Genomic DNA, 13,112 nt, shown 5'->3' on the forward strand with positions numbered 1-13,112 from the left:
AGATGTTGTTATTACAATTTATATAATGCATTAGCATCTAAAGCCATATTGCATTGGATGTGAAAAGAACATAATGTACATTTTGCATAAGAGAGAATACAGTTATCTACCATTATTACTTAACTTTAAAATTAAATTTTCTTAACTTAAACTTGTTACTTTATATTGCCTACTTTTTTTTTTTTTAATTTTATTTTGAATGGATCAAGGATGGAAGAGCAATATTTCACTATAACAGAAAGAATGCTTTAGATATTGTACTCAAGAATACTTACTCTTTTGCAAGTGGACTCATAATCTGGGGATGATCACACAAAAATGTTGGATTAATAAAATTCTTTTCTAAAAGATTAGCAACAAGCTAAAAAACAAAAATATTCAAAAATTATTCATAAACAAAAATTATTGTTATTATATAAACATTTCTTTTATATAAATACTACCAGTAACTTCCATTTACTCATCTAAGACTGTTTCAATAAAATGTTAAGGATATTGCACATATCGCTGGAACAGTCTTAAAAACATAAACAAAGATGAATATCTAGTGAATCATGGCAAATTCTTATCAGTATTGACTCTTCATAAGAAAAATAGTATGCAAATCCTTTCTCACACTGCAAAATATCTGGGCATGGTAACAACAGAAAATTCAGATGTGGGGAAAAACTCAAGTCCTCTCAAATAATGACATAAGCAAGGACCAAGGCACCTCTGTTCAAATGTATGCCATCCCTGCAAAATAAATTCCTCCTACCAACTATATACAGAAATTATTTTTGAAAAGGTTACTTCAGTATAATTTCATTTATTATTTGGAGAAGGTACAAAAAAGAATAATACCAAAATGGACAAGTGCATGACAGAATATTATTTCTCAGAAGGTAAACTAAGATAAACAAGGAAATTGGTGAAATAATGGTCACTTGTGACTAGTGCTACTGCAACAGGATCTAGAAAATTTGGGCAGATGGGCTGAGAAGTGGCAACTGAAGTTTAACCTTAACAAATGAAAAGTACTGCATATGGGTAGAAATAATCCCAGAGAAACGTACCAACTGTGTGGTACTACACTTAAGGTGGTAGAAAATGAAAAATACCTGGGAGTAATTGTGCAGTCAGATACGAAGTTTTCTGAGTAATGCAGACAGGCTGCCAGGGAAGGTCATGGGAGTTTTGTCAATGATATATAGGAATTTTGCTAGCAGGGAAAAGAAGGTGATTGTCCCTCTGTATAAGGCAATGGTCAGGCCACACCTTGAGTACTGCATACAGGTCTGGAGGCCTCATTTTAGGAAGGATGTAGATTTGCCTGAGCATGTACAGAAAAGGGCAACAAGATTGGTGAGGGGAATGAAGGGATCCTCTTACCAAGAGAGGCTTAAGTTCTGAAAATTGCAGTGGCTGGAGACTAGGCACCTGTGCCTAGTCTCCAGCCACTGCAATTGATCTGATTGAGGTTATAAGGCCTTGAATGGGTTGAGAAAGCTGAATTCTGATGGGATTCGTCCACTTGTTCAGATTACGAACCTAAGGGGGCATAAATTCAAATTAAGGAAAGACAGATGTAGAATAGATGTGTGGAAATTTGTCTTGCCAGCAGGTGGTTAATTGCTGGAACAAACTTCCATCTATTGTTGTGGAAGTTGATAGGTTAAATAAATTTAAGGAGGAAATGAACAAACATTTAGAGGGTTGTGTGAAATTTTTTTTTTTTTTGGCTGATGCTGCATAAGCTCATACACTTGCTTTCTTGCATCACATGCCACTACTACTACTTCAATCAATTTCCATTTCTTGATATACCTGCACACCATGTCATCAAAAGAATATTTAAAGATAAACATGGGAGAAATTACAACAAATGTATTTTTTCAGTAATTTTCTTTTCAAAAATGGAAGCAAAAAAATTTTATACAACAGATAAAAGTATGTGAGTAAATACAGTAATTATGTGTACCAAAACTTCAGGTTAAAAGGTGCACACTTATTAAATAAATAACTACTAAAAATTCACAAAATGGAACTTAAAAATTAATTCTAACAATGCTAAAATTAACATAAACTAATTTGAAAATTATGATTACCTTATCCAGTAGCATTGCATTCGAACATGGCAGAAAATGTTGGATACCATGTTTCAAACATAAATTTGATAAAATCTTGTTAGAATCTAAAAAGAAAGTTTAATCATTTTAAAATAATTTTAGAAACTAAAAATTAATGTCATATACATAATATAATACTAAGAGAAATTAATAATTAAAGCAAAATGACATGTTGCATGCTCGGTATTTGAAATATTCATTACTTCAAACAGTAATGCCTATACATTCTTCAATTAGATTCTCAGGTGTAATTAAATGTTTCATAAGGCACATTTATGATTTTATAATAAAAACTAAGCCAAGATTATAGATAATTTCTAAAAATGGAAATGTGATGTTGTTCACAAGAGACGAACAATATAAGATAGATTTATAGATCCACTAGAGGCTTTTGAATTAATAGATATTAATTCAAAAGCCTCTATGACAGTATAGTGACCTCAACAATACTCATTTTGAAAGGCCCATATTCTGCACAGACAGTGACTACACTTTTATCATAACCAAAAGACTGAGAAGTGATTTCGGGGCAGTGACTAGGGGAATTTCTTAAAATCCACTTTTAAGCATCTTAAGTATTAGTACTGGCAAATGATACAAGGAAACAAGCTTATACATCATCAGCCAAAAAAAAAAAAACTTCCCACATCGCCAGGCTGTATCCACTAATAATTTGTCTAAATTTTCTCTAAATTTATTCAACATATTAACATACCAACTGGGTAGTACTACACTGAAGGTAGTGGAAAATGAAAAATATCTGGGGGTAATTGTACAGTCAGATATGAAGTTCTCTGAGTAGTGCAGACCAGTGGTGTATTCAGGCCGGAATGCACCGGAACATTCCGGTACTTTTTTCTAAATGTCATAGAAAATCATTAAATTTATACACCTAATATTATGAAACAATGGCATAATCAAAGTGAAGGGAGAAATATCTATTTTACCCATTCTTACTAAAAATATATATTAATAGTAATCTTTAAAATTAATAGATTTGTTTAAAAATTATTTATTTAAAAACAAAAATATAAATTTCGCAATGAAACTTGAATGTTTCTTACTAAAGTACAATGTGTTAGTCCTGTTGTTGTTGTTATTTGGTTTTTAGGAGCATTAGCAACTAAGGCCATATTGCTCCAGGGATATGCAGTGGTCATTCTCTGACCTTTCCGCATCCTCCATATTTGGTGGATCACGGGCTCGAACCCCGGTCAAATCAAGACGTGTGTGCTACGCACTGCTGCTCCTGCCCACATGGCTACGGAGGTGCCTACAATGGGTTAGATAAAGAGATCCAACGAATGAGATATACTGTGATGCGTGCAAACGCTGCATTTTTATTCGCCATGAGCTGGATGCTAGAACTGGTTGTTTTATGAACCATGAGTCTGAAGTTTGATTCAGTTACTGTACAGTCCATGTGGCGTTATCATATAGTCTTCTGGAGAACAAGCGTTCCAGTACTATTTTTTTTATGACGAGTGTTTTGGTACTATTTCTTTTAGCAATACACCTTTTTTTTTTACTCTGGTGCAGACATGCCACCAGGACAGCTCATGGGGTTTTGTCAAGGAGGTAATTATCCCATCATACAAGGCAATGGTTAGGCTGCATCTTGAGTATTGCATACAGGTCGGCAGACCTAATTTTAAGAAGGATGTAGATCTGCTGAAATGGTTTCAGAGAAGGGCAACAATATTGATGAAGGGAACAAAAGTCTTACCAAGAAAGGCTTTCAATGGAATGCTTCCTCTTCTTCACATTACACATGAAGGGCATAAATTCAAACTGAGGAAGGATGGTTGCACAATAGATATGTGGAAGTTTGCCTTTACCCAGTGGGGGGGTTGATTGTTGGAACAAATTTCCATCTATTGTTGTGAAAGTGAGTAGTTTAAATAAATTCAAGATAGAACTAGACAAAGACATATTAAAGGATGTTATAGACCAGTGATGTGGGTAGGTTTTTTTTTTTTGATGTCATTTGTCACTACTAATACTAATTACAAGATTTCTGTTTGTTCTCCTAATTTCCCTTTATTTCAAGTGTCAAATTCCTGTAAAACATCTCTATTAACATTTTCCATTTTGCTTTAACAATATCCTAATTTTTTTTTTTACTTTTTTCCTTCACCTCTCTTCTACTATATAGAAAAAGTGACGATATCTTTACAGACCATCATGGGTACTACAGTAAGGTCAACCGTCTGTTCTATTTCAAAAACACAGTTCTACAATTGATCCATAACCCAACTGCTAAATAATAAATTGGACTGAACCTAACAGAGGTTCCCAAGTGCTCCTAATATTATCTCATAAGGCCATCAAAGAGAATTCTGCATTTCAACGAAAAGCTCAGTGAAGTTAAAAATATAATTAAAAACAGTGTGGCAAAGTGAACAGAATGCAAAAAAACTATATATCTTTAGAGTCTAATATACACTGCCCTACCATTAATATCTGGACACCTGCCTTTAGACAAAAAACAGAGCTTTTATTTGATGTGTCATTTAATGTTTTGTGCCGAAACCTTTTGCTGTTATGACAGCTTTCAATCTTCGTGGCATACTCTCAACCAGCTTTTTATAAATGTCAAGTGATATGTTCCTCCACTCGGCCTTTAACACAGCCACCAGTTCAGCCTTGTTCTTTGGATAATCTCAATGTGCACGTACCCAATGATCCAATACATCCCAAAGATGCTCGACAGGGTTCAGATCAGTTCTCTGGGCTAGCCAATCCAACTTTTCCACACCATGTCCTCAAACCAATCTGTTATGACCCGAACAGTATGGCATGGCACGTTGTCTTGCTGATACGGGTATGGGCCTTCCCCAAAGTATTGCCATAATGTTGGAAGTGCATAATTTTTCAGGTTGTCCTGGTATTACACAGTATTCATGGTTTTGTTGATAACGACTAATGGGGCCAAGCCAAACCATAAAAGGAGCCCCATACCATGAAACTGCCTCCACCAAACTTATTGTTGGGAGGATACAATCAGGAACTGTTCCCCTGGCATTTGCCACACCCAAGAATGGCCATCAGAGTAGTAGAGTGCAAACCATGACTCGGCTGTCCATAGGACTGTTTTCCACTGCTCTACAGTCCAGAATTTGCACTCCTTACACCATGTTAATCGGCATCTAGCATTTGTTGAGGTGATCAATTCTGTTGAACTGTTGACTGTGTCATCTTGCATGCCCACTTTTGCAATTGTCTGTTCAAAGCCCAGTGTGCATATTTATAGCAGGTTCTGTGGTGTGTACATGCATAGGACCTGTTTCTCCATTCATGGAGGGGTGCCCGAATATTAACAGTAGGGCAGTGTACATCTGATTACAGACTGATAATGTTATAGGTCAGCAAAACATTTTTGTGCTTTGCTGTCATCGCAAACGTTTTACTTAACAATAATATTAGTGCTATCGTTAACTAGTGTGTGTCACTATTTATAGTCCCAAACGTCTCTTACAGAAATATGACAGGGACATAATTCAAATCTAACCAGTTATAATAATAACATAAGTAAATAAGTATACTACTACGAGGAACACTTCACTGTGTAAATTTGGTAGACATATATATATATATATATATATATATACAGACACTTCCAATACAGCCTGGGGTATAAATATAATACAGCCTGGGGTACAGGGTATAAATAGGAAATTACTGACAGTACATATTATATTGACAACAACATATCATATCAAGATAACATTTACTTGATATTATCTTGATATGCTACTGCACAGAACACTACAAAGAACTAAAGATCTACCAGCTTGATTGATTTAGAAATTCTTGGTGTAAGAGCTACTGTGGCTAAAATACGCCTGGAAGGTTCTTTACAACAGTTTTGTTTGTATTCGTATTTTGTTGCGAATAGTTTCCAAGAGTCATGGAGTAACTATAGCTTACTGAAAAGATTATATTTGGTTTCATATTAGATTATAGAAATTTATTTCCCTGACGAACTGAAAAACTTCTGCTATGTTTTTTCTATCTTCCAGTACATTTTGAGAGTGAGAAAGTGATGTTTCGTTATCAACTCTTTGAAGCAACTTTGGCACTCATCTGTAAAAGCTGGACACGTAATCAGTACATAATCTACTGTTTGTTGTGTGTGACAGAGAGGACATAGAGGGGAGAGGATCTTTTCCTCGCAAAAGATGACAGTGGCTGAAATGGGCATGCAATTAACCTTGCAAGTATCACTCTGTCATGTCTGTTTTGTTGTTTGCTGGATTTCCATGGTTGCAGTAAACTTTTAATTTGGTGTAATTTGTTATTGTTAAGAACTTGCCATTGCTGTTGCCAATGGTGTATCCCGCTGCTATGAATAACTTTTTTGTAATATGTGTAAGGAATGGATTTGGTGAAAAAATGTTGCTGTTGGCTTCCTTAGCAGCTTTGTCTGCTTGTCCATTACCATATATTCCGACATGACTTGGGATCCAGCAAAATCTTATGTTATAACTTTGTTTCAAAGAGCTTTGATACTCGGCATTGAATTTGTTGTTGCAGTGGGTGTTTATTAGAATTTACATTTTGTATAGCCATCATGGAGCTAAGGGAGTCAGTAAAAATGATGCTGTTTGGTGAGCTTCAGTGTTCAATTTGGTTTAGCACTAACATTATGGCTTGCAGTTCTGCAGTAGAAATGCTACAGTCTTTTGGGAGTTTTTGGGATGTGGTGGCATCATCAGATGTGTAAACTGCTGCTCCCACATGATAATCAGTTTTTGAAACATCTGTATATAGGAAGTGACGATCTAAAAACTGCGACTTATAAGCAGCATGCAGATGCTGATAGTTGATATGTGGAAGTGCTTGTTTGTCCCAAATGTAGAAGGAGAAATCATATGTAGGCTGTTTGATGATCCATGGTGGTGTAGACTGCTTCGTCAGTGGAGTTATATTATCGAGGTTAAGATTTCTACTGAGGAGAAGGTTTTTTAATTCTTTGTTGTTGAATTTCCTGTATGGGGTGACCCGGTAGGGATTTTATTTTAGTTTAATAGGAAAGTAATTGATTATGTCTTCTGATTTGTAGCGGAGGTTCTTGGGCTTCCACATCCAGGCTCTGCACAGGCGAAGTACGGAAAGCTCCAAGAACTATTCGGAGTGTGCAGTGATGTACTGGGTTAAACCATCTCAGGGCACTAGGTCTCACCGAGTCATAGACTGGGACACCATAGTCTAACTTGGAACGAATGAGTAGGCGATATAATAATAATAGTATTGTTCTATCCGCTCCCCAGGACATAGCGGACAGGACCTTCAAGATATTCATTTTCTTTAGACACGGAACTCTTAAGTGACTAATGTGCTCCAAAAAGGTTAATTTTCTGTCAAAAACAAGCCCTAGAAAACGGACACTATTTTTAACTGGTTGATCTGCCCTTTCAGCCTGAGTTCGGGATCAATATGGAGACTCCTTTTCCTGAAAAATGTATACGTACGGCCTTTGTGGAAATTCTGTGTCCATTTCTTTCTGTCCATTTTATGACTTTGTTTATGGCTACTTGCAATTGTCGTTCTATCGTTCTCATATGCTGCACTTGATAAGAAGTCATCTGCATAAACAGTTGTGATAATGTTGGCTGGTATTTGTTCTGTTATTCTGCTGAAGTGTACTGCAAAAAGTGTGGCACTTAGTACAGATCCTTGAGGGACTCCTTCTTCCTGAGAGTATGTTGTGGAAAGTGTATTGTTAACTCGAACTTGGAATGTTCGATTTTTAAGAAAATTGCTTATGTGTAGAGGTAGGTGTCCTCTAAGACTAAGTTGGTGTAGTCCTCTAAGGATACCATACTGCCACGTAGTATCACATGCTTTCTCAATATCAAAATTAACTATGACTTGATGTTGATTTCTGAGGAAAGAGTTTCTTACCTGATTTTCCAGATGTATGTGTACATCTAAGGTAGAGCGATTTTTCCGAAAGCCACATTGTGCAGAATTGAGAAGGTATTGTATTCTAGATACCATGTTAGTCTATTATTGACAATTTTCTCCAAGATCTTGCCCAAGCAGCTGGTCAAAGTGATAGGGCGAAAGTTGTTGTTGTTATTTGGTTTTTAGGAGCATTAGCAACTAAGACCATATTGCTCCGGGGATATGCGCTGGTCATTCCCTGACCTTTCCGCATCCTCCGTATTTGGTGGTCACGGGCTCGAACCCCAATCTAATCAAGAAGCGTGTGCTACGCACTGCTGCTCCTGCCCACCTGGCTATGGAGGCACCCTATAGAGCGAAAGTTCTGTGGGTCTGATTGGTCTTTTCCCTGCTTCGGGAAAGCCAGTATTATTGCGTGGTGCCATGATCTGGAAATGTATTCTCAAGGTATATTTTATTAAATAAATCTAACACGGCTAATTGAGATTGTTCATCTAATTGTTGTATCATTGCATAATGTATTTCATTGGGACCAACTGTGCTCTGTTTCATCTGTAGCAGGGTTTGTTTTAATTCTGCTACTGTGAGTGGCTAGTTGTATTGTTCATGGTGATTGGTGGAAATTTTTAGGTTTATTTTTTTGGCTTCCTTCTTGTAAGTTTTGAAAGCAGTTGAGTATGCGCAAATGGCAGATGTATTGGCAAAGTTTTCGCCGAGCACGTTGACGATATCTGAGATATTTGCGACTAACTGTCCTTTCCAATTTAGTAGTGGCAATGGATTTATTTGGGAATTGTTTGTCATTCTTCTGATCTTGTTCCAGATAAGTGTAGCAGGTGTGGAACTGGTTATAGTGGATGCAAATTTGATCCAATTCGCTTTTTTGTTGATTATGTGCACTCTCCTGACCTTAGCTCTGGCTCTTTTGAATTGTATCAGATTGTCCATTGTTGGATTTTTGCAAAAGTGATTCCATGCTCTATTTCTCTCTTTTTTAGCTTCCTGACACTCGCTGTTCCACCATGGTTTTGGATATATTCTAATGTTAGAAGACATTTTAGGTATTGTCTTTTTCACTGCTTGAAGAATGGTATTTGTGACATAGCCCACTGCTCTTTGCACTGATTCTTGTTTAATGATGTTTCAGTCTAGTTTTGCTAATTTTCTGAAGGTTTTCCAGTCTGCCTCATATATTTTCCATCTAGGATTCCTGGTGGCTTGGCATGGGGTTTTTTTTGTAATTTTCAAAATTATGGGATAGTGGTCACTGCTCAATGGGTTCTGATGCACAATCCATTGGATCTCTGGGAACAGTATTGGGGAACAACCTCAAGAACATGAGGTTGTTCTTGTTTATTATTTTCTCAATTTGTTTACCCTTCTGATCTATTTTGGGATCATCCCATAGTGGGTGATGTCCATTTAGGTCACCTAAAATGCAAAACAGAAATGGTAGTTGAACAATCAGCTCTTCGAAATCTTTCAATGGGAAACCTTGACTGGAAGGTATATATATTGACGTTATGGTAATATCGAAGCTTATTGCTAGTCGGACTGCGACTGCTTCTAGGGTGTGTCAACTGCATTGCTTGAGATGGCACATGTCTGTTAACTAATACTGCAACTCCTCTTCGCGTTGTTGTATCTGATATGCGGTCATTTCTATATATTGTATAATTTTTGATTATATTGTGGTCCTGAAATTTTAAATATGTTTCTTATAGGCAGAGACTTATTGGATGATACTGGGTAATGAGGTCTATGATATCATTAATGTTTGAGAAAAACCCTCGACAGTTCCACTGGATAATCGTATCTGTCATTTAGGGTTAGATAATCCCTCAGATTGTTTCCTTGGGGCTGTTTTCATTTTGTTAGCCTTGGTTTTATCTTTATTTGGAAACTGGGGTCTTCCCGTATTCATTTCTTTTTTGATAAAAAGTTTGAGTACGGGATCCTCTCTGAGGTTTATTAACTCTGTATCATTTGTTCTGCCATTTTTCTTTCTGTATTACTTTTGCTTTCTTTGATTACTTTTCTTCTTACACTTTCTGCATTTTCTGGTGGAAAAGACAGAGGTGTATTGATAATTTTTTCTTGTTGCTTTTGTGGTGGAGATGTTTTATACAATTTGCGAGTCCATTCTGAGATTGATTTTCTTGGAGGAATTTTGTTTGTGTTTCAACAGATAGTGAATTAGGAAATCTCATTTCCAGAGTTGATTGTACTACTAACTTGAGTATAACTTGGTTTGTTTTCTGGCTATTGTTATTGCTTCTTGGTATGAAACGCCATTTTCCACTTTGTACTTTTGGATTCTTTTTTCTTTCTTCCAGATTTCACACTCTCTTGAATTAGTGGTATGCCCTTCTTTACAATTTGCACATTTATGTTTGTCTGTTGTCTGCTGTACAAGTAGAAGTGACGTGCTCTTGAGAACCACAGTTTGCACATGTTGCCTTACTTCTACATAGTCTGCGAGTGGCCAGACTTCTGACAATTAAAGCAGCGGAGAGGATTCGGGATGTATGGGCTAATATTGCAATGTAGATATCCAGCTTTTACTGATCTGGGTGGTTTTGGTGTGTTAAAAGTGAGCATCAGGTTCCTAGTGGGAGAGATTTTCCCTTCTTTTTTAATTGTTATTCTTTTAACGTTTATGACTCCTTGTTCCTGAAGTTCGCTTTGCATTTCCTCCTCGGGTACATTTAGAAGGTCCCATTCCATAATGACACATTTTGAGGTATTTAAGGTATTGTGAGGGGATACTGTTACTGGTATTCCTGCAAAGGTTGACATTTATAACAATCTTTCAGAATGTTTATAGTGGACCGTTTCTACTAAAATATTGCCTGATTTTAATCTCTTAACTTTTGGTGGGCTAACATAACTCTCAAGGGTCTTTTGTATGAGAAAAGGTAACATTTTCTCAGTGTTTGAGTGTATAATAAGGTAAGTTGGGGCATTTAAAGCTTTTATATCTGTTTTCAGTCTCTTTGTGGAGACAGAATCATGTCTTTCACCTTTTCTAATCGTTTTAATTGTATCTCCAGGAGGACTAGATTCCTCATATCTCAGATCAGTTATATTCAAATCTATGTACCTAGTAAATTCCTGGGTACATAGTAAAGTTAATTTCTTTACTATAGTTTAGTTAGGTGTTAATGATACTTTAAATAAGGAAACGATTTCTATTTCAAGAAAGAGTGCTAATTCAGAGCAATATCACTTGATCACAGAAATGCTTGGCACCCAGGGCCAATCTACCAGCAAACATGATCTGGGGAAAGGTTGCTATTAGACCTAGGAAAGGTTATTAAATAATGGATGACTTGTGATGTGGTCTTCTGTCAAGCAATTCTCTCAGAGTATCTCAGCCATATGGAAAAAGATATGTGGTTCTGGAGGGATGGTATCATGTTACTGCATAGAGGAAAACTGCAGATTGTACTTTTTCATTTCTCAGCTTCGTATAGAAGCATGCCAAGAACACCAGAAAAGGAGAAATTGCTTCGTCATGCACCTCAACGTTTCTGCACAGACAACTACTCTTAAAACTACCCCCAAAAATAGTACCAGCTGATCAAAACCTAAAAAGGAGGAAGTTAATCGAGATTATAAATCAAATTCAATTGAAACATATAAAGAATAACCATTTCCTCCAGCTCAATTTATTCAAGCAGTCTATCATGAGGCACTAGGAGAACCACCCCATCTCAAAAATAATCAACTTAACCAGGGTTTTTTTTTTCTGCTGGAACAGTGTTTTGGAAGATAAAAAGAAATAAAAATAAAAAATCATGTATTTAAAATAAAAAAAATTATTTATCATTACTAATGCTGTTGATGTGTTGTGCATTGGAGTTAAGCTGGATGCACAGTTTGACTTTGTGACTCATCTGCTGAAGAATTCGCCAATCACAATGGTTAATTAATCATTAAAATGCTTTAAAAAACCATGGCATATTCAGTTGCCATCATGCAGCCAAACATAAACAGTAAAAAAAAAAAAAAAAACGCAATAAGAAATATGATAACATGCTTTTAACTGGGGAAATCTTATAAAAACATTTTGAATAATAAACAATACCTATTAAATTAGTTTTAGCAATTGGTTTTGTCTGATTTTCTATACTTTCAAAATCTGAATGTCAAATTAGTGCTTATAACATCATTATTTAAAAGAATCACTGGGGAACAAGAATGCATAATGTTTATTGTGTAAGTCTGAGACATTATTGAAGTATCAAATAAAGGAAAATGTGACTTTATTAAACATACTGCAACAAAGAAGCAAGAGTGTGGGGCAAGCAGCTAAAATAATAAAATTTTTTTTTTCTTTAGACCTCAGATGTTTAAGGCTTTGTAAAACTCACAAAATTTGAAAATTTGACACGATTTTCTAAAATAACTTCTTGGGGGAGGACCTCCAGACTTATCTCTTTCTTAGGAGGACTTCCTCAGCATTCTGGAAAATATTTTCCGAAAAAAAGCCCCTGCTTTTTTTTTGGATATATTCCTCTTCCCTAGCCATAATCTCTACTACCAGTTCTCCATTCAGGCCCCTCTATATCAATCATGCAGAGCCCCACAGCTTCTGTCAAATAGTCAAGATGTTCTGAGATCAAGAGAAGGCCAGGGCACTATAGTCATCCAATAACTAGTGACCTCTACTGGGGCCAACAGCAAGCTTCTCCACAGGATTTGTCAGTAAACTCTGATCAGCCATTTCTCCTTTGTCAGTGTGCTACTATGCTATCAACACTGATGAGACAAAACATTATGACAACCTACCTAATATGATGTTGGTCCTCCACGTGCAGCAAAAACAGCTTGTACCCAGCAAGGCATGGACTCTACAAGATTTATAAATGTGTCTTGGGGTACCTGGTATACCAACACATAACCAGCAGATCCTTTAACTCCTGTAAGATCTGTGATTGAGATGCCGCAGATCAGAGTTGCTGTTCCAAAACAAACCACAGATGCTCGATGAGATTGATGTCTGGAGAATTTGGAGGCCAGGGCAATACCTGGAAGTCTTCCTCATGTTCCGCGAACCAGTCTCGAACAATCCGGGTGGTGTGGTATAGT

General features: G+C 36.4%; 1 protein-coding gene across 1 annotated transcript in view; it reads right to left on the reverse strand.

Annotated features, from left to right (window-relative positions):
- LOC150082901 (lysine--tRNA ligase-like) overlaps nucleotides 1–13,112 on the reverse strand; it is an 85,785-nt gene that overhangs the window by 14,213 nt on the left and 58,460 nt on the right. Inside the window, exons 11-12 of the mRNA XM_090376903.1 lie at nucleotides 2,088–2,173; nucleotides 276–361 (exon numbers count right to left, since the gene is read on the reverse strand). Coding sequence (XP_090233029.1) covers nucleotides 276–361; nucleotides 2,088–2,173 — 172 coding nt within the window. The remainder of the gene's footprint in view (nucleotides 1–275; nucleotides 362–2,087; nucleotides 2,174–13,112) is intronic.

Source organism: Mastigoproctus giganteus, chromosome 7 (genome assembly GCF_048544385.1).
Source record: "Mastigoproctus giganteus isolate SK-2022 chromosome 7, ASM4854438v1, whole genome shotgun sequence".
Classification (NCBI taxonomy): domain Eukaryota; kingdom Metazoa; phylum Arthropoda; class Arachnida; order Uropygi; family Thelyphonidae; genus Mastigoproctus; species Mastigoproctus giganteus.